Source organism: Perissodus microlepis, chromosome 6 (assembly GCF_051167445.1).
Source record: "Perissodus microlepis isolate ML-2025 ecotype Zambia chromosome 6, ASM5116744v1, whole genome shotgun sequence".
NCBI classification, from domain to species: domain Eukaryota; kingdom Metazoa; phylum Chordata; class Actinopteri; order Cichliformes; family Cichlidae; genus Perissodus; species Perissodus microlepis.
Window position 1 is genome coordinate 7,993,159 of NC_140466.1, and position 26,186 is coordinate 8,019,344.

General features: G+C 39.2%; 1 protein-coding gene across 1 annotated transcript; it reads left to right on the forward strand.

The window, feature by feature from the left end:
- The first annotated feature begins 344 nt into the window (after positions 1 to 344).
- On the forward strand, positions 345 to 16,719 carry rgl3a (ral guanine nucleotide dissociation stimulator-like 3a). The gene is made up of 18 exons (XM_084930472.1): positions 345 to 492; positions 1,192 to 1,454; positions 7,240 to 7,520; positions 8,918 to 8,962; positions 9,123 to 9,292; positions 9,679 to 9,824; positions 9,935 to 10,246; positions 10,347 to 10,450; positions 10,559 to 10,643; positions 11,623 to 11,697; positions 12,271 to 12,357; positions 12,451 to 12,483; positions 12,600 to 12,721; positions 12,815 to 12,910; positions 13,431 to 13,566; positions 13,665 to 13,928; positions 14,180 to 14,294; positions 14,785 to 16,719. The coding sequence occupies exons 2-18, from the start codon at positions 1,266 to 1,268 to the stop codon at positions 14,937 to 14,939; spliced, it is 2,415 nt and encodes an 804-aa protein (XP_084786598.1). The 5' UTR covers positions 345 to 492; positions 1,192 to 1,265; the 3' UTR covers positions 14,940 to 16,719.
- Positions 16,720 to 26,186: the final 9,467 nt, after the last annotated feature.

Sequence of the window (26,186 nt, forward strand, 5' to 3'; positions counted from 1 at the left end):
GCTTGCCTTGCCTTTCAAATGCGAAATAATACATTCCTAGGTAAGAAGAATTATTTAAGGGCTTGGCATTTTACCACCAAACTCTCATTAGTCAAAATAAATTCATGGCAATTTGCACTGTTTAACAAAAAAAGGGCACGTTTTTTTGTTGTTTTTTTAAATTTCTGCAGCAGAGGTGCTTATTTCTATCCATGGCTGAGAGGGGAAAAAGAAGGCAGTGAATTTGTGACTTGTGAGAAACGATTAAAATGGGACATAATTACATATCACAGAGAGTACAGCCAAACAAGGAGGAGGCCATTCCAACACACACACATACTCACACATACACACACGTACGTACATGCGCAGGGCATCATCCACCCACAAACACAAAGAACAATCAGCCCTCGGTGATAAATACCAGAGTCTCTTCCTTCCAACTTTCACACTGCTCTAAATGAGTATTCTGGTTGGACAAGTGCAGCTCTGAACAAGGATTACTGAGAAGCAGTAAGTGACTGTCGTTTTCTTTGCTTTGTGTAGATGTGATCGTATTTAATATCAGACTGATGAAGATTTTTCTTGGAGATGCTGTGGCCGACGCATTTTCTGCATCTTGCAGGTGTTTCAATATGTTAATTTTGTACCTTGTTAGAGAAATATTGAATGGTCAAAATGAAAGTAATATGTCACTCAGTGTTCATGTTTTTGTTTATTGTCTTATGTGCCCATTAAAAGCCTTTTTAATAGAAGATAGGCAGCTTTTAAAAAATCAGTATGATTCCAAAAATGTAAGCAGTGTCATTTTAACAAAACAAACACTGGCGCATTTCATGTATACACTCAGTATTGGGTCAGTTTTATTTTATTAAACTTAAATTAATTCAAGACAAATGCCCCATATCTTAATGCTTTGTTATAGTTCTTTCTGTTGTTTTATGCTATAGAAGAACAGATAGATGTATTTCATTAAGAAGTGAATTAATCAAATTAAAATGTTTTATGTCATAGTGCAGTGCTGTTTTCTGTTGAATATGATTTTATTCAGCTACCGTTATTCCAGTTTTTAGCACTGGTCTGTTTAATAGATTTTAAAATGGCTGGATATCAGAGGTATTAAGCAGTATTACAGTGTTAGCCGCTCTGGAATAAACTTTAAATGACTGTAAATGTGTGGTGGTTGTTTTCACGCTCTCCTCCCTGACACAGATGAGGCATCAGGTGTGGGAGAGGTCTGACGAGGTGTGCGTGGGCCTGTAGCGTGACCGGCACAGAGCGAAAACATGAGGACCATCCTGCCTGTGTGTGGAGGCAGTGATGCCGGGGAACCCCGCAGCCTCCGCAGCAGGGTTGGCAGGATGAAGAGGCTGCTTTGGCTGAGGCAGAGTCAGTGCATGGGCGTTCACATGAACACGGAGCCTGGAGTGTGGCTAAGGAGTTTCCAGTTTTTGGACACCGATGGACAGTGTGAGGTGAGTTTGGAGTTTTGTAGCAATGTTGAGAAAAGGCTGGTGTGTCACGCTCAGCTTTATGCAATAGTGGGGAGCTATTCTTGGTGCACTGTCAACAACTGCGTTTTACATTTTCATCTAAATAGTTCAGGTGAACCTCCTGAAAGTCAATAGTGAAACTAACCCAAAACATCAGTAACCCCAGTTCAAAAATGCAGTTTATTTTCTGAATAGAAAACACAAGGTGGGATTTCTATATAATATGACTCACTAGAATATTACATGAAATATAATCTATAATATTATTACATTTTGAGATTTATATGCCTTTATTCGACTTTTATTTGACTGAGATTTGGATTGTAAGCAATAGTAAACGAAACCAGTACACAACATAAATAAATGAATTACCTATAACATTTGTTAGATTCTGCAATCACAAAGTTGCACTGAGCTGTAAAAGCACTTACAGTCCATTATTGCTAAAGAGTCCTGTGTAGTGGCAAGGCCCTGCCAGCCCTGCCAGTTTATGTAATAACCCACAGCTGATAAAAACAATGATCTGCAAGACTTTTCATTAATGATTAACTGTTGAGATAGTTCACACCATTTAGCAAAATATGTTTTAGAAAAGCACCATTCACTCTCAGGAGACTTAAGTTTCTTCATATTTTTTGTTTTGTGTAACCAGCAAAATATATTCAATTTCTAGAGAAGAAAGGAAGTTATTTATGCAAAGACTGATCCATCAGTTTAAAACTGGAATTAATTATTTTTCATTAAAGGTTCATTTTTCTTTGAATCATTGTGAAACATTAATAGAAGGTGCCTGTTACAGGTTCCTATATCTCAGGTTAATGTTGCCAACAACCAAACCTAATATTCTTTCTAACTATCATGGATGACTGGGAAAAACTGGAAAACAAGAACTTACTTATATCTAAGAAAGAAGTCAAATATAATAGTTTTAAACGGATTACTTAAAAATGATTCTTAATTCAGGATAAAAATCCTGTGTCCTGTGTGTGTGCGTGTTCGTGTGTGTGTGTTCGTGGGTGGGGTGAGTTCAGCTATTGTCCCGTTGTTTTTACAGTCATGACGTCATCACTAACAATAGCCTTTTACTAAAACTAAGGAAGAACTACAGTGAAATAGACTCTCCAGAAAATATATCACATTTCAGACCAAAGAAAAAGCCTTTTGATCATGCGTGTTTTTCAAAGCAGTCATCGTTAACTGTTTGTAGGCTGGGTTTTACTTGTTGTCTGCCTGCCATCACATCACCATTTATTGTGTCTAATTAGAAGTAATTGAGGTCTCCCCTTCCTCTGTTTCTCCACATTTTTGTTTAGCCTCTTTCGAAATAGAGGGTGGCTTTGTGAGAGTGAATGAGAGTGAAACTCATTAGGCAAACAAAAAGCTCATTCTTCCTTTTGGGCTTAATGATCAATGACAGAAGCCTGACTGAAGATGCTCCATCCGCTCAGCTTGTGTTTTGCTTATTTGTCAGTTTGTCTCCAAATTCATATGAAAGAATTTCTTTGGTTTTAATACGTTGATGCCTATCGCTGTTTTGTACCTTTTTTTTTTTAAATCGCACACATATTTTTAGAACTACGACCTGTCTTTGTGGTATGTCACCGCGCCTTTAACACAACATTAAGCTCTTGGGGAAAAACTGTCCTGACTGGATTCTTTTATGGTGTGACTGCATTGTTTCTAGTTTTCTCACACTGACCTAGAATTAGCTTTGCATTTGCAAGATCAATCTTCCCTTAACAAAAAAATAATATTTCCTCAAAGAAGATGAAGCAAGTGGAAAGCACTTGGGCCTGTTTAAAAGGAGCGCTTATGTCTATTTACAGCTCTGTATCTACTGGAGTCTATATGATTCACAGTTCAAAACAATCCCTGTTTATCTCGAATTGGATGCCTTTATTGTCAAGAAAACAAAAAAAATAAAAATAAGTAAGAATAAGAAAAGGAAAATAAAAATATATACACATTCTTATATATGAATACATATGCATACATACGTAGGTGGCCAACAAGAAGTCATCATTTGTTTTTAAATTGGTGGGAGGCTTCCATTAAATAATTACTGCAGTGATTAACATTCTTCAAGTGGGAACTGGTTAGTTAACCCTGACTGATGCAGTGACTAACTTTTTAAACATTTTTTAAAAATATTTTTAAACCACAATTTCAGAAGCTGCCTCCTGTTGTCGTGGAAGAGATGATCGTCTGTTTCAGAAGTGTCCGATTTTAAGCCTGCATCAATCAGAAAACCAATCAGACCATAAAATAAACTGTAGAGCTCATAGCAAACTAAATGGATTGGGGGTAAACAGCTGTTTAGCTTTAAGAAAACCACTTATCAGTGAGGCTGTTTGGCAAGGAAAGACTTTCACTTTGCTAGGGACTGGACTCTGGAGCAACAGAAAGGTCAAACGGTCAGATGACTCCACATTTATCCTGTTCCAGTGTGACTGGCCCATTAGGATAAGAACTGAGCTGAATGAGGTTTTCCCCCTTATGAATAGCATCTGCTGTACAAGCCTGTGGGGGCAGTATTATGATGTGTTTGCTTCGGTTAGCCAGGTCTTTAATATTAAATCAACCCTGCCTGAATATAGTGTCTTTGGGACATGCTGGAGAAGACTTTAGACAGTGGTCTGACTCCTGCATCATCAGTACAAGATCTTGGCAAAACACTTAATGCACGTCTAGAAAATAATAAATGTTGTGGCATTTTGCAATGCTTTTCAAAACACTGAAATCTAAAAGGTCCCCAATTAAATAGAGTGTGAGGTTTTGGCCAGACATAAACACAAATCTACATGTACACACAGATATATTCATGTATAAACAACAGAAAGTAAAATCCCCAGAGTAAATTGTAGTAGTAGTATTATTATTTCAGTAAAACAGTATAGGATGAGGAGAAGTTCTTTCACATGATTAGGAAGTGTTAAATGCTGTTTCTTAGTCTCGCCCTGATTGGATGGTCCTCTACTGTGTCTCAGTTTTATTTGCTCTACAATTAAGGCCATCCAGACTTTGAGACAGAGGTTCACAAACTTCTTCTGACATGCCCCCAAAACTGCTAACTTCCCACATAGCACAATTTTTTATCCAGCATTAAATGATGATAAAAAAGTTTCCTCCTTTTCATTCGGCTGCTCCCTTTAGGGGCTGTTGCAACAGAACATCTGCATCCATCTCAAAATATTTCTTGTAACCGTGCATCAGAATCCAATATATGTCAAGACATACTGAAAAAGATGATAGTTAAGGAAATTAAGGTTTCATCAAGTCCATCTTTTATTATTTATAACATGGCCAGCAGATGTCACAGTAGCTGCGGATTATGATCGTCTCCACAGAGTTTTATGTCATATAAATTTGAACATTTCTAAATACTTACTTATACTTATTAGTTATTTAAAAACATATAGCTATGACTTACTATTACCACACATATTGTAAGCCGTCACATTATGTGTCTGGTACTAACACTCAAATGGCACTGTAGAGTCAAGCTTCCCATTCTAGGAAGGGTGCTGGACCATAACAGCATCATGGTGGCTTCAGTGAGGGAGGTGAGGCTAAATTTATGACCAGCAAACATGCCAAACCCATGGTTCGTCTAAACTCTTTTAAAGAGTCAAGCTCACATCAGTGATAGAATATGAAATCACAACAGAGGTTTCATGCAAAAACAAGTTGGTTTTTAAGACCATTCTTACTCCACTTTATTTCTCATGAAAATATGTACTTTTAATATTTTTATTAGACATGTGTACTTTGGAGATTTGGAAACTCAGACAGCAAACTCTATATGGTTGGGGAAATAAATATAGAACAATTTAATACCATTCGGGTAATTATGTCTTTGTGACTCTCCGTGGTTTATTTTACTTGAGTGGCTTTGAGTTTGAGGATCCAGCGTTTAAAAAGTAGCCAGACAGACGGATAGATGGGGTCTTTACTTCCTGATGTCACACGTAAACAGCAGTGATCATATTACTCTGCTGATGCTGCTGTGATAACAGCGCTGGAAACCTTTACAGTATTGCGAGTATCAGTAACAAATTTCCAGTCACAACCTCAGGCTTAAAATATGCACGATAGCGTCTGATGCTATTTGTTTGCCTAATCTTATTGGTTGTTTGTGTTGAGCCTGCCCACACCTGTTTATTAGCTCCGCCCATCGAAATAACTTCTATTCGTTTTACCCGTCCAGACGTCATTCTAGTTAAGCCACGGTTTGGAAAGTTGTGTTCGCATATCTTTGTATTTATTTATTATTTTTTAAAGAGACATTTTCGCTATATTATTTATGAAGGATGAAAGTGTCAGGTTTACTTCAGACTCAAGCCAAGTGTCGAAGGACGTGATTGAATCCTTGAAAATCCACTGCCACGAGAGTTTACACACAGAAGGACTTATTTACCCCAAGAGCAGGATAAAGATGGGAAAATGGCACTTATCCATGGTAGGTCAAATGAACGATCTGCTTTCTGGCATGCATTAGTTATAAGTTAACACATGAATCTGACTGCAGCTTTTTCATTCTTGGTTGTTTTCATTTGTTGTCAGCTTCATGTGAACTTAATCGTGATTCTATGGTGTGCAGGAAAAATATAAAAGTTTCATTCACTGCTGAGTATGCGCTGGTGTCACAATGCTTTGCACACTGGTTTCTGTCATGTGGTGTCAGGTATTTTAAAGAGTGCTCTGCTCCTGTTGTCATGCATGCACAAAATAACGCTTGTTTACCAGCGGGATCAGCGAGCCTCATTTCAGGTCTGTGAGTATTAGAAGATGAGGTGACACCCAGATCTCATGGCAAGTTTGAGATTGTTTGCCTGTGGGGTTTGGAACCCAGTTACTGTCTAATGTCTGTGGCTTTGTATAACACCATCTATTTGGGGTTATAGTTATTAGTTTGAAGGGCTGCTGGATCAGTTTAAGCTAGATCAAATAAGTATTGTTGTCTTTTCTGCATTTATAATTATTTGTGCTTTAAGAGTTGCTCTGCAGTTTCACTGCCTGATCTCACATGTCTTCGATAGCTTATATAATTAATAATTCAGCTGATCAGTGGTCTGTTTAAATTCCTTTTAAAGTAAGAGTGGTAAGTTTTTATGCTCTTAAAAATCATCATTGTTGTTTGACTGTCAAAGATGTTATAATGTTGTTGTTTGTCATTAATATGACTAAATTACAAAATTCCAATCTAAAGGCATCTGGAGTTTTCTCAGATCTGATGTTAAAATAAGTTTTAAGTTAATCTTTCCATTACAAAATGTCATAATTTTGTGCCACACGTAAAAATAAACCAATGGCCTGTTTTTTTCCCTATTACGTCTGACTATTTCTCTAAAGTTTTGGAGGAGGAAATATGAGGTTGTATCTAACTAAGAATAAAATAGACTTTCAAATTCCTCATCAAATTGTAGTCAACTGTGTCAGGTGCAATGAATCATACCCATGTTTGTTGGCATAAACAAATACGTCAGTAAAAAAAAAAATTTCATCGGTCACTAGGTGTGTGTCAACAGTGAGTTTAACGAAGCAGAGTTCAATCTTTTTAAATAAAATTATGTAATTTGTTAAGTTCATTTTGAAACAATCATCTGTGTATTCCAAGGCTTTAAACAAATTTAGATCACATTTTTTTATTCTCTCTTATACACTGAATGAATTCTGGGGGCTCTGCAGTATCACAAAGACCAGAGCAGAACACAGGAATGTGCTAGGTCCAGATTTGCCAGATCATTACCTGAATTTTCTCCTGCAGGACCCGGTGCAGGAGTGGGGCGAAGAAGAGGAGGACGGGGCAGTGTTTGGGATCACGCTACGCAGGGAGCCTGTGCCGACCTCGACCATGGGAGAGCTTCCAATGAGCTTCGTCCAGTACCACACGGTGAAGGTGCGCAGGCTGAAGGCAGCTACCCTGGAGCGTCTGGTTACCCATCTACTGGACCCTGAGAAAAGGGAGTCCGACTTCATCCAAGTGTTCCTCTCCACCTACAGGGCCTTCACCTCCACCAGCACCCTCATTGAGCTGCTGTTTCAGAGGTGAGATTTTGTAGACTTGTGTTAACAGAAAGCATGAGGGTGCAGTCAGCTGGTGTGTAAGCCCGTATAAGAGATCATTTTGCTGCTTGATTTAACATGTATAAATGTACACAGCTGGAGTCAGATGAACGCCTTAATTTTTTGTGAAATGGACCATTTGAAAGATGAAATCAGTTAAGCCCTAATCGTCGCTCCTTGTCAGAAGCCACACAGATAAGAAGGCTTTAATAATTGCCTTCTAACTTACTGACATTTATTTATTATTCCACTGTGAGCTGCTTTTAAAAAGGTCATCACTGCTTACAAATGAAAGTGGAGCGCATGTGTAATAACCAGGTTTACACCATGCCCAGTGCACAAATCAATTTCCAAAGGACAGAGCAGTTTAACAGCCTGTTTACATCACCTCAGCAGGTTTCTATGACAGGTATTATCGTCATGAACTAAACAAAGCAGTCTCGAGCTTTATTCCATTGTGAAACGATCATGGCTACACCCTCCACACCCAGCAACTATTTACAGTTACCTTATTGATTTTGCCTCAGGAAATACCTTCAGGAATCTTTTGCAAAGTACATATTTCGGAGTTGTGTATACACCAATGTGTTAGGATGATAATAGAAATTATTCTATTCTCCTCCTAATTTCTATTAGGAGGAGAATAGGATGTTCTAATGTTATAAAACAAACACAGCTCAAAGAAACTTTGATTTCTCTTTTCTTTCTAACTCAACTTTGCTATTTACATCATGTATGGATCTGTGACCACTATTGTGGAGTTCATATATTATTTGTCAAACAGCCGCCCTCATGACTGCAGTGCTGGTGGCAAAAGATTTCCTGGGAAATTTCTTAGAAGCGATCACCATCAGAACAAACTCTGAATTGTGTTTTCCGTCTTTTGCCTTACAGGATTTTGTACAGGATGTGGCCTTTTGCTGCTGTTGTAAAACTTCTTAAAGAAATATATTTTAACTGTATAAGTTGGGTTGAATTAATTTACCCAACTTACACAGTCTTTGACTTGCTCCTGTGCCGTGACCACTAAGGTTCTTACAGTTCTGTTTTGACCCCTGCTTTCATGCAATAAAGGCACAGGATCCTGTTATAAAACTTCCTGCACATGCAACAACGTGGCACCATTCTCCAGTTTTACTGCACGCGTATCATTATTAAACACCATGGGGAGCATTTATCTGTTTACACTCTGTAACAAGGACACGGTGTGTCTGCAGGGAGTCAGAGTGTTGCAGGACATTTCCACAGGATGAACAGTTGTTAAGCTGCAACCCTGGGACTTTCCTTGTTTTCAGGATTTATTCTGTCATCATTCGCTCACCATGTTGTCCTTTTCTGTGGTGATAATACATAATCGTGTCTTCCTTTGCCGATTACAGAAATGACTCGGTCACAAACCTGGATAACTCGGTGAACGCGAACAGGTGAGTACAAAAAACAGTTACAAGTTTGTTTGTTTTTTAGTTTATCTGTTGTAAATTATGCATGTGTTCCTCAGATATCATCAAGTCTCATGTAAACTAACCTTGTGGAGTAAAATTAACAATCAATCAGTAAGCATCATCTCCCATGAATCTCCTTTAGTACCTTGGTCCCAGTGATCCGGCTTTGGTTAGAGGAATACAGCGAAGACTTCAATGAGCCCCCTCAGTACCAGGCTCTCCGGACTTTGTGTGTCCACATGCAGCATCGGCTCTGCTTCAGATGTTTGGTTCATCATGCAGAGGGCCTGCTCAAGAGGCTCCAGGAACAAGGTACAAAAAAACAAAAAAAACGGATACATAATGTCAGGGCAGGATAGATTTAACACATGTGTGAATCAGTTTTTATCAGAAGAATTTAGTATAACCTGATGTTCAAGACCTTATATCAACAATAAATCATTTAATTTACAGGTCCAGATTAAGCTAATTACTTCTAATAATCTAATCTTGGCTATTTATCTAAAAGAAGGAAGCTACCTGTGAGATACTTGTTTCAATGACCTCATTGGTCTGTTGATTTTTACAAGGTCATTTTTACAGCATCTGAAACAGTTCTCCTTATTTACAAATACCGCCGCAGGTTCATGAGTGTTTTCCTTCACGTGTGCATTGAGTTGCACGTTTTAATGTCATTTATGATTTGGTGTATTTGACAGATTGCGGCCAACCTGCGTCAGAGCACAGCAGTGAATCACTGCAGCAGGTAGATGAAGCCGAGATGTCCACTAAGAATGAAGACAAATACAACTTTATGGACTTCCCCGTGAGGGAAGTGGCTGAGCAGCTGACCAGACTGGACGCTGTAGGTTTCGTTTTTATAAAAAATTGAAGTTCTGTGTTTCTCGGTTGATTGTGGGAGGGTGTTTTTTTTCTCATAATTTTTTCCTGTCTTGTGGCAATTTTTTTCCCCAGGACCTGTTTGTCAAAGTGGAGCCCTTCCACTGCCTGGGCTGCATCTGGTCCCAACGTGACAAAAAAGAAAACCGAAACCTGGCACCAACGGTCCGCGCCACCATCTCCCAGTTTAACGCTGTCACCAACAGTGTCATCACCTCACTCCTCTGCACATCCTCGCACCTCCCTTCCACTTCCTCTCCTGGCTTGTCACCTTCTTTGTCCTCTAACTTCCTGTACCCCTCCTCTGCTCCGAGCTCACCTTGCATCTTGCGCACCAGCCCCTGTCACAGAGCACGCGTCATCGAGAGGTGGATCGCTGTTGCACAGGTTTGCATCACAAAATATTTAGAGATTAACAAAAAGTTTCCATCGAAAAACAAAATGAGGACACAAGAAAGACACGAACGATCTTATTGTATCTGTGCAGGAGTGCAGAGAGCTGAAGAACTTCTCTTCTTTAAGGGCCATCCTTTCAGCCCTGCAATCCAACGCTGTGTATCGCCTCAAAAAGACATGGGCTGCTGTCAGCAGGTCAGCAAATATTTCATTTATATTACAGGGTTGTTTCACTCAAAAGAAGAATATACTACTGCAGGAAAAAGAAACAATCTTTATGTAATAAATATTTTGGGTTTTCAGGGAAAGCATGGCCACCTTTGACCACCTTTGTGAGACTTTTCCTGATGAGAACTGTGTGCTGACCAACAGGGAGATCCTGGTAGAGGTAACTACATGTATTCTCTACACATACACATGTGGGAGAACGTGGACTGAAGATGAGAGAAGAAAGCTGTTATTAGTACCAAGTGTTCTTGAAATAGTCAGAACTGTACTGCCTTCGGGATATCTGTATCTTGAGCTCAGTCCTCAGAAAATCAAGGAATACAATAATGAATGCACTGCAGGAAGACATTACCAGGATTCTTCCTGGAATGTACAACAAGAGCCTTGTTTGACTTCTCATAAAACCTGCTTTACATGTATATGTGCCTCTTGGGTCTGTAATTACAGCTAGATGATGATAAATGTAAACTGTGGTAAATTAAAACCTGACAAACAAACATGGACAGAGAAACACCTTTTAAAAACTAGCCTAGAGAGTGTACTGCTACTTAAAATTCCAGCCACGAATACCAATACAGTCACGTGAATTCTCACACAGCTCTGTGATCACATTTTCAAACTAAAATGTTTCAAAGGAGGTCCTTAATCATTTCATAGAGAAGCTTCATAGAGAAGTCCTGTCAAGTGGCCTGTTATTGTTCATTAGTTACTTTGTCCTTTTTGATGGTTGAGTCACATATTCTTCTGAATTTAATTCACAAGTCTAAAGGTGTGTCCAGTTCACTTACCACTTTGCTTTTTGTTCTGAGAGCCTTTCCCTGAGGAAAGAAACTGATACGAGTGTGTATTCAATGATACTGCTTTTATCAGTGACAAAGAGAAGCCCATTGTTCTTAGCTGACACTAATAAAACTGCAAATAAAAGTTACTCCCTGGGCATTTGTCCTACTCAGTGGTTATTAATATGTTGAGTGCACATGTCTAACACTCGTTTGCAAGTTTTAAACACATTTGTTCTTCAGAAGTACCCTCCCACAGCACCCTGTTAGGAGGCCCTCAACCCTGACAGGAAGAATTATATAACATGCCTACTTTGTTTTCATCTCACATTACAAACCTGAATTTCCATTTTCCTGCAGGATGGGACTCACCCACACAGCAGTGGCATGCCGGCTGATAAATCACCCCAGCTCTGCTCGGAGTCCAGGCAGATGGTAAGAGGATACTCATCATCATTTCTGGTTCCTCAATTTTAGATTTCACCTAAAAAAAAAAGTGAATCTGTCAACTAAGCAGGCTGGTAAAACTAAAAGAAAGAGGTCTGTTTTTCCCCCCATCATCAATTTAGCTTCCTTAAATATCACTTGTTCTCAATTTTAGTTCCCTGCTCAGTTTCTAGATATGTTGCTAAGTTCCACTTCTTGTATAATAGAAATATATTTAATGGAAATTTTAAATGCTCTGACAGCTCACACAAATGTTTGCATGTATGGAAAGATGCATACACCCAAGATGTGTGTGTAGCATTTCCCACGTCCATTTGTTTACTCAGTCTGGGTGTGGCTGTGTGTAAAATGTTTTATACCCCCATAGTCATGATGTCTATATACTGAGATGCTCTTCTCTCTGCTGTTTTGTTTCTGTTCCTGCTTACATATTAAATATCATTTTCCCTGGTTTCCTTCTGTTCTGCTCACCATCGTCTTAAAATCTCACTAGTTTTTTTCTGCTCATTTTGCGGGGATGTTCTTAGTCTTAAATAATGGATTTGGCTTTTTTGTGCTTAGAACTACAGCAGTGGTGTGGTACCATACCTGGGCACTTACCTGACAGTCCTCACCATGCTGGACACAGCGTTGAACGACACAGTGGACGTGAGTTCTTTATTTGTTTGCCTTTATGGCACTTCAGTGGATCTATTATCCAATATAACTCAGGCTGTTTATTTTTCCCTCTTTTGTTCACAGGGTGGCCTCATAAACTTTGAGAAACGCAGACGGGTAGGTGTCGCCTCCTAGTGGTGTCTTGCATAAATTACTGACAGATTTCTATATGCTGCCTTGTTCTTTCTGTTCTATATTTTAACCTCTGCTGTATTTTATTGTTTCCTTTATAGGAATTTGAGATTCTCTCTCAGATTCGGCAGCTTCAAGCTTCTTGTTCCCACTACTGTTTTCCAGTCAACCCTCGTATCGCCGCCTGGCTGCAGACGCACACGCTGCTCACAGACCAGGAGAGGTGAGACTCACACTAAACCCCTTCATATACATTATGAAGTAGGTTTTGGTGAAGTCCATCATGCCTTATTTTATTTGTTTTTGTCTGTTGTAGCTATGAACTGTCTCGTGGACTGGAGCCTCCAGCTGACCTCTGCCCCAGCTCTCCCAACACATGGAGCAGTTATCTGCTCACAAGGAAGCTCGCCGCGTAAGTTTAAAGTCTGTCAGTTTATTTTTAGGTGCTTTAGAGGTTACAATTTTAGTTAATTGAACATTAATTAGGGGGACATTATTTAGTTAAGGTGGGTGTTCATTTCTGACTCCATAGCTTTCGAATGTCATCCTTATTTATCTTTCACACGACCAGTCAGTCGCTTTAATGCCTCTCTCTGTAAAACAGCTTTCTTCCGATTGGCTGTTCCTCTTAAATAGAAGGTTTAAAAAAAAGCAGGTGGAGGAGGCTTCATGGGAGCCAAGAGCAGAACAAGAGATCTGAGCATGTAGATCAGTCTGCAGTCTGAGATTTTGGCTCACAGAGATCACCAGTATATACTTTGGCCTCATGATTTGAAGTGTTGGTCATGTTTAACATGAGTATCCACTTTTGCTACACTATGAAAATCATAATAGCCGCTCTTTAAATTCTGTTTATAGCTTTTTGAGTCAGTTGAATGAAAGCTGTAAGTGTTAAAGTGCTCAGAAGTGCTCAACTCAAATTGCATTTGCAGGTTGAGAACATCTGTCGACACTCCCGTCAGGAAGACCCACGCTGACCAGATCAGTGTGTCGTCTTCTGGCTCGAGCGGTTCAGACATGGAGGACCTGTCTGTGCCTCAGCTCTCCCCCCTCAGACTCAAACTAAAGGTATGAAACCTCCACACTCCTGTATATAGTCAGACAGTATAACGGTTACCGGGGACAAATGTTGTATTCATATTCTTTCCTCGTCTCTCTCCCCTCAGTCGTTCTCGGGCTCCCTTCACAACGTCACAGAAGGCACCTCCTCCGGGTCCTCCTCCCCATCCCTGTCTAGATCCTCCTGCAGCTCCTCACATCCAGACCTCACATCCCCCTCTCTGGTGTTAAACCCAGACCCATCGTCCTCATCATCATCCAGCTGCTCTCCTCGGGCGCTGCCTGTTTACAACAAACAGGTTGCTGACTCGTGTATCATCAGAGTCAGTGTGGAGTGTGTCAGCAATGGAAACGTCTATAAGAGCATAGTGGTACGTCTGGTGATCTGGTATATCTGCTCTTTAAAGGTCAGCTAGAATGTTTTTGGCAAACTTTGTTCTAAAATAGGAAACTAGAAGAATAGTGTCCGGATTACATGATGAACTTTCTTGTCCCCCTTTGTGTTGACGGAAAAAGTTAGGTGTGTTTTTAGCTTCCTTTTAAGGTGACAGTTCAGCGCAACGTTCAAATTTCAAATGCATCAATGCGGCTGTGAAGTGTTGACTCTGTTATTTCCTCTCAGCTGACCAGTCAGGAGCACACACCTCAGGTGATTCAGAGAGCTCTTGAAAAGCACAACATGGAGGACTTCAGTTGCAGTGACTTCGGCCTCTACCAGGTGCTCAAAAACGGAAAAGGTGAATATCTCTGCTTCACACTTCAATTCAAACAGTCTAAACATTTGAGTGCTGGTGTAACCTGCTCAGAACAGAATGAACCTTTATCAGTGAGGACTCCCAAACTGTGTGTCTCCTCTGCTTTTAGCTGTTTGCAAAAACACAAGAGTATCTTCTAAAAAGTAAATAAATCATGAAATGTGACCTTAAACTGTGCGCTGCATTAACTAGATAAACGATATATCAATATTTAATCTCTGAAAGCAGGAAACATTTTCACTTGTGCAATAATATGTTTCACCATCAGTCTGCAGCTTTCCATAAATTAAAATGCAAATTAGCCTCAGCACAAGATGACATATATATATTCTAACTCCTGCTCATGTAATATTTTAATAGCTTTTAATTTCTTAAATAGACTTGAAGGGCAGACATTATTAGAAATTTGTTTCTGCATTAGTCTTGCAAATGGAGAAAACTAAATGGTACTTTACTTCTCTTCTTGCCACAGAGCTCCAGATACCCGACAAAGCCAACGTGTTTTATGCAATGTGCCCCACTGCCAACTATGACTTTGTCCTGCGCCAGCGCTGGAGGAGCCACGGGAGAAATTTTGGCTCTTCAACCAGCCCTGGAGCTCTGCCCAGGTGCCGCCGTGGAAGGTGAAAAGTATTTGGTCTGAATGAAAGGATCGAAGGACACTTTTTTTTAGAGCGAGAGTGGAGCTGTTCATCTGCACCAACCACTTCAAGACACGTCTGTGGCTGTTTGCATCTACTCATCAAGAAGAGATTGTTACTATGCAGCAGCAGACGAGAGCAGAGATTCCCAGACTTCGACTGAAACATAACCCGGAGAAGTTCTCATCGAAGCTTAATATTCATCAGGAGCAGCACTGGAACAAAAGCGATCCCGTGCTCCTTGAAAAAGTTTGAAGGAAATGTTCAGATATACATAAGACTGAATGCAAAAAATAACCTGAGTAACAAAAAGTGCAATCTCACCAAGGATTGGTGCCACGAAGAACTCTTCAGCTTTCACCGCAGGAGATAACACATATCAGGATCAGCTGGTCTTACAAAGCAGTCCTGTGTCATGACCCAAAATTAACTTGCTGTGTGGCTTCTGTCTGCGACCAGTTTAGCACACATGACACTTTTCTCTCAGCCTGTTCGGCTGCGTGAGCAACAGGGGCTGCTGTCTATCACAAACCCGGCAGAACAAATGGAAGACCAGTGAGTCAGGATGATTAAATATGAGATGTTCGCTCTCAGATGATGAGCACAGATTCCCAAACAGATCGAGGTTGAATTTTACTCATGCTGAGTGCATTGGATGGAGTGAAGCTCTGTTTAGACCAACACCTACTGACCCTGATGTGGACGTGTCTGCAACAAGTATTCATTTGTTTTGTAGTAAATGATTTCAATATTTTAATGTAACTTAATGAAATCTTGTCATTTAAAATTATTTATGGTGTTTCAGTATTCAGCTTTTAGAGCTACGGTGATGTAGTAAAAACGTGTCTGTATGTTTTTTCATGTTTTCTAGTCTTTGATGAAGTGCTGTAGAAATCATGTTAACATTTAGTTCTCATAAGCTCAACTCAGTTTTGTATCTGTTTGATCGAAGAAAGCTATTTCTCTTTTCTTTTTCTATGTTTCTTTTTTAATTTGCTACGGTGAAATGAAGGACTCTTTTTAAGTAAGATAATATGCACATTATGTATGTTTATATAGTCTGTGGCCTTGCCTGGATTGTGGCATTTGTTTTAAGTTTTAATGCTTACATGGGACATCACACAGATCATTTTCCCCTACCCAAACTGTTATTCAGGTGCCGCTTATGGTCACTAATGTCTGTAATCTGGGGTAATTATAGACCACCAGGCCTACTATAATAAGTCAGTTTGCATGCATCGCTGTGCATGAAATTAATCTGAAAAATGGTTCTCGTATGTGAAAATAAGGATGAACTAGCATGTGAGTTAAATTAGCAGGTAAGAGCTACTCTGTGAGGCTAATCCTCCTGAAAACTACCAGCCAGAGTTTTTTTATGCATCTAAGATGGAAATTGAAGTCAAGTTCAAAAATGTTCAGTCACTGAACGACATAAAATATTTTTTGTTTTGTTTTTTAGCTTTTGCACACTGGTGGGTTGTTTTTTGCAGGATTTTGCATCACCCATTCACTTTAAAGCTTCTATGATCTGGTTAAAAAAAAATCAAGTGAAAAGTTGGTAACAAAAGGAGTGGCAGCTGCATGAAATGAAGGAAATGAATTAGCAGGTTTTCATCTTTGTTTGTTTTTTTGCACATCAGAAGTTCTGTATGAACATTTTTTAAACACTTTATTTCAACAGATTCTTTATTTAAGTTTCATCTAAGCATTTGCTCATAATAACTGATGTTAAATGTTTAGTAATAAAATGATTTTTGTCATAGTGACACTGTAATCAGTTGTTTTAATTTATTCCATTTTTAATGATGTGACTTCCTTGAACACAGAAGAAATGATACACTCGTATCAGACTTCATTCACGGCAGAGAGAATTTGGTCCATATTGAAATGACGACATCACGCAGTTACTGTAGATTTCCCGTTTCACCGCTTCTCACAGGTGTTATATTGGATTGAGATCTGGTGACTGTGGAGGCCATGAACTAATAGTCATCTTCAAGAAATCAGTTGGAGATGATCAGTTGGAGTTTCATGATGTGGCACATTATCCAGCTCACAGGAGCCACGAGTGGATAGGCACACTGTGATCAAAAGGAGATAGATATCGTCAGCAGTAATACTCAGCTAGGCTGTGGCATTTAAACAATGTGCAACTGAACAAAGAGGCGAGAAGTGTACCAAGAAAATATTGTCCACACCATTAAACCACCACCACTGGCCAAAACCAATGGCAAAAGGTAGGAAAGAGCCGTGTTTTCAAGTTGTTCACAGCAAATTCTGACCTTCTATCGGGCTGTTGCAGCAAAAATCAAGACTCATCAGACCAGACAACATTTTTCCAATTTGCTATTGTCCAGTTTTGGTGTGTCCATGTGAATTGTAGCCTCAGTTCTTAGCTGTGGTATGTGGTCTTCTGCTGCTATAACCCATCAGCTTTGAGCTTCAAAGCTGTATTCATTCAGTGATGCTTTTCTGCATACACTGGTTGTAAAGACAGATTACTTAAGTTATTGTTGCCTCCCTGTAAGCCCGAAGCAGTTTGGCCATATTTTTCTGATCTCTGGAATCAACAAGGCATTTTCTCCCAGAGAACTGCCAATCCCTGGATATTGGCATACTGGAATTACACAGCTGACACCAGCAACCATGCCGCATTCAAAGTTACTTAAATCACCCTTTTCTGCAATTATGATGCTCAGTTTGAGCTTCAGCACATCATCTTGAGCTTGTCTACATGCCTAAACGATACTGCCATGGGATTGATTAATTACATATTTGCATTAACAAGCATTTGAGCAGGTGTACCTAATAAAGTGACTGTGAAGTGTATATATGCTAGAAGACAAGGAAAACATTAGAGTGGCCCTTTAAATGCATGTCCCCTCGTGGTTTTTTTAGCCAGATAGGCTGTTAAAAATGTAACTACCTTAAAATGTGTTTAAACTGGGGGAAAGTTACTGTTTTTGAGACAAAGGAAGACGGTTAGCGCTCTAGAAGACAGGCTTTTTGTTACAGTGTAACCCTGCTGGATAAATGAAGTGTTGTAGGCGGCCACTAGGTGGCGATAGTCACAAAGACTGCTTTTGAGGCGTTGCTTGGCGCCTTTCAAAAGCAAACAACTGGTTTACCCTTTAGTTAAACACTGCTTGGCCATGGCCTACATTTGATGCAATATAAAACGTGTTTGCTTAAAGTGTTTCATAGGAAACTGAGTTGAAATGGGAATAAAAATAAAAATAAAATAAAAAAGTCCAAAAACCGCAACCAAAGAGCAGCAGGAACACATGAGGAAAGTCTAGTCAAGCAGGCCATTCTTCTGCTTCTGCACCCTTTACTCTGATGAGGCAGTGTGGGAGGTCAGAGTTCACACTGACAGATGTGTGGGAGGTTGTGACCTGTCTGGCCAGTTCTGCTGCCTGTGGCCACAGCTCTGATGTTGGATTTCCATATTTTAAACTGCCAGTAGCATCAAGCTCAGAGCTACTGAGGTGTTTGTGAATCAAATATATTCCCCTCCTCTGCTTATCAAGCTTAACAATACTTTAGATTAAATTTTTTCCTCCCTTACACTCTTTCTTTTATCTATGAAAAAAACAGTATAAATTGTATCAACATGTTAAAAGACTGCCTTTTCTTTTATATATGCAGCAGCAGAATAATAAGATAAACTGAAATAATCAGTGGCATGGCCCTTGAGGGCAGAGCCGTTTTCTCTTCCCACTTGTGGTTTTTGGTTTCTTGTTGTCCTCCGCTGCCCCTGACGCCTCAGACTGATTGATTGTTTATGACGTCCGTTTTCTACAGGTCACTTCAGGCCATTTTCCTCATCTGAACTTACTCTGCAGATATTGTGGAATCAGCTGACAGGGTGACTAATAGTAAAGTGGCTTCATGTGAGTGGATATTATTTCATGTCAGTTCAGATTAGTCCTGCTGGGTCACAATACAGAACAAATATGGTTGCTCAATGAAAAGCATTCAGCATTCAACTCTAAATTGTGCCTAATTCTGTAAATTTGTTATTTTAACAACGAAATGTTTTATCTGGATGTTTTTTTGGTGCATATCTAGCAGAATACATGTTAGAAGTTGTCATCTGCAAAAAAAATAAAAAATAAAATAAAATTAGTCATTAATTAGCAGCTTTGTTTGTTGGGTTTTTAAAGACACTTACTGGTGGTTACATATTTTAAAACATTATGAAAATATGAATAGATTTTTTATTAAAATGGCACAAACGATTTTTTTATGCATCATATGTTTAAAAAGTTATTTAAATCACCATAGGATGCTGCTGACTCTAGCAAAACTAATCTGGTTTAATGAGCCTTTGGCTTAAGTTAATGAATTGGGTAATTTATTAAGTTAGGTAATAACTACAATACACAAAGTGTGACAGAGACATGCAGAATGTAAGGCGATTGTTCAGGTTGGGGTCTCACATAATTGAAAAGCTATTATTAATTTAAATCCACTATAACGTAAAGTGTTTTCTTTAATGGCTTTTTCGAACTAAGCCAGAGAAAATATCTACATGTATAACCTCACTGTTTTCTGTAGTAAATTCCAGGTCTTCATATTCATCTTTTAGATTTTCTTCAGCTAAATAATATAAATTAAATTAAACAACAATCCCATTAAGACGAAAAGTTATGCACAGTTTCTCACAAGCACAGTAACATACTTATACATTTAATCTAAACAGAGACAGCTGTGTTCAAAGCCACACGTCACTGATTCCACCTTCTCGTGTACATGAGTTGCATGTCTCCTGTTCACTCAGCTAATCACAGATTAGTGTGTGCATGTATTTTTCATAAGCGTGTCTGCAGAATGCATGCATGTGACGTGAGCAAATGTGTTCAGTGTGTGTGCTTGCGCGTGCATGTATGATCACACATATTGTAGATTTACAGTACAGTAGGTCAGTTGGAAAAGATTTGTTCACATGCTCATGGAGACATATTTCTAATACATCTTTTGTTGTGTTCTCCTGTGTGTGTGTGCTTTGCTAGTGTCTTAGCGTGCGTCCTGCAGAGCTCGTGCATCAGCAGGTCTGTGCTGTAACGGTGGACAGATGGGAAACATAGCTGAGACTAATCCAAAGGGGTTAATCCCTTAATAACCAACTACAAATGACTGCAGGTTACCTCACTGATTCCAGCTCCAACATGTTGTTTGTAGTCTGTCGGGCTGCTGGAGCGCCATTAAAGTTTGAGTGTGAGGAGAATGCTGACTGGGCATTTATGTGGTTAAATAACACATCGCCAGCTTTGTGCACTGTATTGTGAGTTTTTTTGCAAACACTGCAGAAATGTAGAAGAGCTCACAAAAACAAAAGAAAACAAAAACAATGTATGGACATGACCTAAAACATCATCAGAAGTGCAAAAAGTGCATCAAGAGAACCCGTTTGAACAAATGAAGAAAAAATTATATTTTCAGGGATTATTTTATAGAAGAAAAGATGCAATATTGCATATATAAAAGGGTCAAACATATGTGAACCTTTTCTTTTGGTGTCTGACGTGACCCCCTGTGCACCAATGTTTCTGTCATGATTGTATTTGAGTTTCTTTTGTTCAGGTTTTGATTTTATCGATTTTTTTTTTTTTGATTGTCTATGTCTCCCTTTGTTTTTACACAGGGACAATAGATTTTATTATTTTTGGTAATAACCCAATTTTGTGTCTCTGGTTCCGTTGTTGCCTCTGTTTTGTTGTCTTGGAGGCATTTACCCTGACTAACCGTTTCAAATCTGTGATCTTTGATGGTTTACTGCAATGAACTAAATCAAAGACATTTAGTGGAGTGAAATCAAGACTTCTACTTGACAGTGGTGTGTGTGTGTGTGTGTGTGTGTGTGTGTTAAGTGTTGCTGTCTTGGTGCACGACCCAGGATGCTGTGACATTTTCTTTTAGGAATTGTTGGTATTGTTCAGAATTCATTGTTCCATAAATGTTGACAAGCTTTCTAAACTGGGCCTAGAATTTCACGCCAGCACGTGGATAGTGCTGGAAAGTGTTATAACGCTTTACTGCAAGCTTCAGCTTTTCCCCCCAAACGTAATGTCTTATATTTAAAACAAAAAGCCAATTTTGTCTCATCTGTTTATTCAGTAAAGTGTAAAAACTGTGGTTACACCATTATTTAGCATCATTCTGATGGTGGACTGATGATTGATAATAACCTGTATAAAAGAGGCCTTTAGCTTCTTCAAAGCTGCCCTGGGCTCCTTCATGACTTCTGAAGTTGTTGCACACCTTGCCTTTGTGTGAGGATGACAAAACTCTTTAATCTCTTTCATCTCTTTCACTTTGTCTGATTGTATATTGAATTATCGATGTATTAAATTACTGACTGAATTATTTCTAATGGCCTGAAGAAGGGGATTCCCTGGGCTGCAAAAATAAGTGCACAACAGTTGTACAACAGCCCTTGGCTCCTTTCTCTTGCTCTCACTAAACTCTTTCCTGAAGATTATGTTCTTGCTGAATTCAAGCCATACTGAAAACAACATGAACATTTTGAAGTTTATTAGTGTCCAGAAAGCCTGCTTTGTGACTGACAACCCGCTACTGCTGCTAGCCTGTAGTCTTCCTCGGCTTCACAGCCAGATCCATTCTTTTGACATCTGGTTTCAAAATAAGGAAAACGCTCACCCACGGTGGCATCATTCATTAGTACGCAGAGTCTCTTTTTAAAACTTCAAGTGATTACTTTTATTTGCTTTGTAAAGATCATGCTTTGATAGTTCACCATTCCTTAAATAAAAAGACTTAAACCTGAGTCAGTCAATAACGGGAAACCCCCTGACTCCAATTTATCATCAAATGAACTTTTAATCATAGAGGTCTGCATGCTTTTTAATATTTCCTCAATACAGAAATGCCAAATAATGGAGTTTTCAGTTAACTTCTGCTCCCTTTATCAGCTTAAAAATCTCTTATGAATTTATGCAGAAATATAAAATGCTGTGCCAAAGGGCTTACAATCTCTTTCAGTCTTGCAGCTGCATGATTTTGAATACTTTCATGCCTCCATGAATGTCTGTTATTATTTTTCCTCTCTGTCCTAACCTTGATTAAATCTCTAAAGCAATGGGGGATACGATCTAGTCATTTTGAGTGGAAAGGTACTCTCAAATAAATCTGAAAATTAGCACGTTGAAGCAAATCAACTGGATATCTTCCAAATAATCTGAAAAAAATCACTTTTTCTATTTCACTTTATTGCTTCTTTGCCACGCACATCAGTGGAAAATACTCCCTTTATTAAATAAGCCTGCTCTCGTGAGCATAACTTGAATTTAAGCTGTAACTTTGTCCTCCTTAGATCCTATTTCTATTGATTTAGAAGGGATGTGTACCAAGAACCATTTGTCACTGTACGTGGAACTGTGAGTTTTACTTCCCCCATCTATACTGTTTGCTCACACTCATGGCTAAACTATTTATTTTGTGATGTGCTTCAGTAAAGATTACACAAGAATCAGTAAACCAGAACGTTAGAGATGAACATCACATTCCAGAGTATCTTAATTATGGTGTGCAAACCTGGCTAACAATTTGCTGGATGCATCCACACGCCAGTTATTTGACCAGCAGGAAACATGTGGGCTTGTTTCAAAATGAAAGTTTAAGGTTTAAGTAGAAAATCAGACTAATAAAGAGTGGAAAAGTTTGGTTTTTCACTGGTCATTAAAAAAAGATAAAACTTACACACCTTGGTGCACTGCGGGATATTAAACTGTTAAACGTCCCATCAGTATTGTGCCAGTTTTAATTACAATCAATATATAAGCCCTTATTGCCATCCTGCAAATTGTTACTAGAAAACTTTGAAAATGCAGATAGTCTCCTCTTCTGTGTTTAATTAACTTTATTGATCAGCGATGTTCCAGTTAAAATATTTATGGAGCACTGTAACAGCTCTGATTTGAAGCTATGGACTCAAACCAACGTGTTTGAGGACCATTAGAGTTCCTTTGATGTCAGTAAAATATTTGAATTGTCTACACACTTTGTCTTACAAATATGAATCTTTTTTTAATGTGGAAACAGGGAAGAGACATGCATAATGGCTGAGTCAGAGCTCTCCAACAGCTAGGTGGGAAGCCAACATGTCTAGACTGAATCAGGAGCTGTTTCTCTCTTAGGTAATGTGAATCTTTTACTGTGCAGATCTGCTGAATAACGAAAGGTTAAAGAGCGTGAAGAGTATATTTCTGAGATTTTGATCAAATAAGAGCTTAGAAACAGTGTTGGGGATATTTCCCATGCTCTCAACTCTGGAAAACCTTTCTGCAATTGAATTGTGACAAGTGGCAGAACCGAGCCAGTTTTATAGTGGTGGCCAGGATGAGATCATTACTTACGCTGAGGTTAAACATAAACAGATGATTCATTACAGTTTTTCTGCATGACAAATCATTGGTGGCCAAATGATTTGTGGTCACTTCCTGTTACCGGGCATGAGCGCCCTGTTGGAGTAAACCATTACCACGACAATCTTTTTGTGAAAAGCTGAACTGATTAACAAAATGTGGAATTGTTGAATGTTTGGTGATTTGAACTTGGCCGAGGTTTGAACGTGAGCACAAATGTTTGTATGTCTTACAATTAACTCGACAACAGACTGCAGGGCTGTCCAGGATGTAACCTTGTCTTTCACTGTGTGACAGCTGGATAGCCTGCAGCCCCCGCTGAAATGCATAAGCAGTTTAAAGAATAAATGGATGGATATTTGTGTAGGGAAAGAAATGAAACTACCATACTACATTGGACAGTGAGAGAAGTTCAAAGCTGGCTGTAGGATGGGGACAAATTTCACAGTGTTACACAGTTTATATGATTGTAGCATTAAATAATGCACAGATCATGGTGACACCTGGCATTCATGGAAAAAGAAGGACAAATGGAAAAGATGGAGGTATCTAGTTGAGTTGTGGCATTAGTTATATCTTCCAGATCTTGTGATCTGCGTAAGCAGGGGGTAGCATGGAAACAAATACGAAAAAAAGACGTGAACCTCTGCTCTACATACTTGAAATTTAATGCCCTCGCCAAGTTTCTTTTTAAAGACAACACAGTGTTCCTGAAATCTCAGTGAGCTGGCAGTGTAATGGGTTTCACTGTTGATTGTTTGGCGTGGCTGTTAGTCAGTGGTAGCCATGGCCACCCCTGGCTTCACCTTGGCTCCACCGGGGATCATGACCATGATTCAACATCGAAGAGCAAAACTGAATGAAGTTTTAGGAAAACAAAATTACAGCCCATTAAATTCAACGGGCACATGATGCATCGCTGAAGTCAGAGTGAAAGGGTACGACTCTCTGTATCCTCCGTTTGGACAAACACGCCTACAGCCTTCTTCCTGTAGCACAAGGACACAAGATATGGTAATACGTGGTTTAGCATTGCATAACATGGAGCTGATTCATCTCTCACACATGCGCATACCAACACGCACACAGTTCTTCCCTGTGGCCTACTTTCATTTCAGAAGTGCACAACTTTCTTGTGTCCTATTTTAAGGCTATGATGTAAATGCTGTGTATACAGATGTGTGTCTATGTATGTGCTAAAGTGTGTCACTGAAGTTGGCAGTCCTCAAATCATTGTTCTACACACATCTGTAGAATTAGACACACATACATTGAGTGACCTATTTTACAGTGCTCTGGCGGACAGAGGCAGCAGAGACTGAATGGGTCATGGCAAGCAACATAACTCTGTCCTGAACGGCAGCCAACCAAGCATGTTCAACAGAGGAGTCATTTTTCTCCCTTTTTCTCTCTCTGGCTTCCTGAAGGCTTGCAACAACTCTAAGCCCCATTTGTTGTGTTGCAAATGAAATATGCTACGTTTTGTTGATATCACACTTTTATGTTGATTTAATTTAATACTTTGAAGGTGTAACTTTCAAGTTGCAAATTCACTCTCAGCAGCTAATCACGACCCCAAATCTGAATTCAGATCATTAGAGTAATCATAACAGGAAAAGGCACAGGATGTTAATAGCTCTAACAATGCTCAGAGAAGGAACTTGAGACTCTCCTAGCCACCATGTCTAGTCATGCTTCAAAGAGTTTAATAATTGATTAGCTGAATTCCAGAGTTTCTTCAACAATCTCTCTTCTGTGAACCGAGCTAATATCTGATTGTTTTTATAGAAAAACAAAATCTAACCGATTGCAATCAAATCAAGACTTTTGGGGGGCTTTTAGCTCATAATGGTGCTATTTTTCTTTTTTTTAATTTGACATGCTCAAATCTTTTTATAGGCATTAGAACATTCAAACTTTTGCTATTCAAAGTTTATGAGGACTTGAAGGTAGGTACATTTGTCTTCACTGCAACACAGCAGCAAGCTTCTTTCATCCTCTTGGCTTGTGAATTTCAGCTCTTTAAGTAGATTTTTCTGATTCTGATTGTATTGGATACCAGCTTGGCATCATTTAAAAATTTGCACATCCTCTTTATGTAGAAAAGGGTTTAAAGAAAGGATTCAGATCCACACATACCAACACGGAAGCTGAAATACACACTCTTCAGCTTCATCTTGCTTACCCGATCGCTGCCTCTCCCTGCGCTGCTGACCTACATACTGCAGCATCTGAGTTACATAACCAGCCGGGGCTGTTGATCACTGCAGGCAGAGCAGGGCCAACACCCCCTTGCTCACTCTCTTTCATAAACACGCACATATACCTCTCACTACAACTTTTAACTTCTTTCATATTTTATTTTAGCAAAGTTGTTGTCGTGGGTCATGTAGCCACTGCTACTGTGCACACATGGGGGGCAGGTAGGTGAGTCTGTGGAGTTTGTGTCAGGTAAAAATAAACTATAATTTGAAATGAGGTCAACTCAAATCAGAGCTGAGTATCTAGCTCATGAGTCACTATCAGATGTTCTGACTCGGTGGGAATGTTGCAGTGACATTTATCAAGGTGGATATTTACAAATTCCTGCAGGAGATTGAATCTCGCAGACAAAAATATCCACCTGCTCAAGTTATAGTTATGTAATGAAGTAAAATATATATGCATCAATTACGTCAAAGAATGGATTAACTGTAATATAATAAATCTCTCAGAGCTTTCCACTGTGTGTGCATTTTATACATATATATCTATAAATTTCAGCTGGAGCAAACGCAAACTTGACTCCAGTGTGTAACTGTGCATTTGTGCGTTTGTGTACTTGTGTGCTACTGACCTGCTGCCTC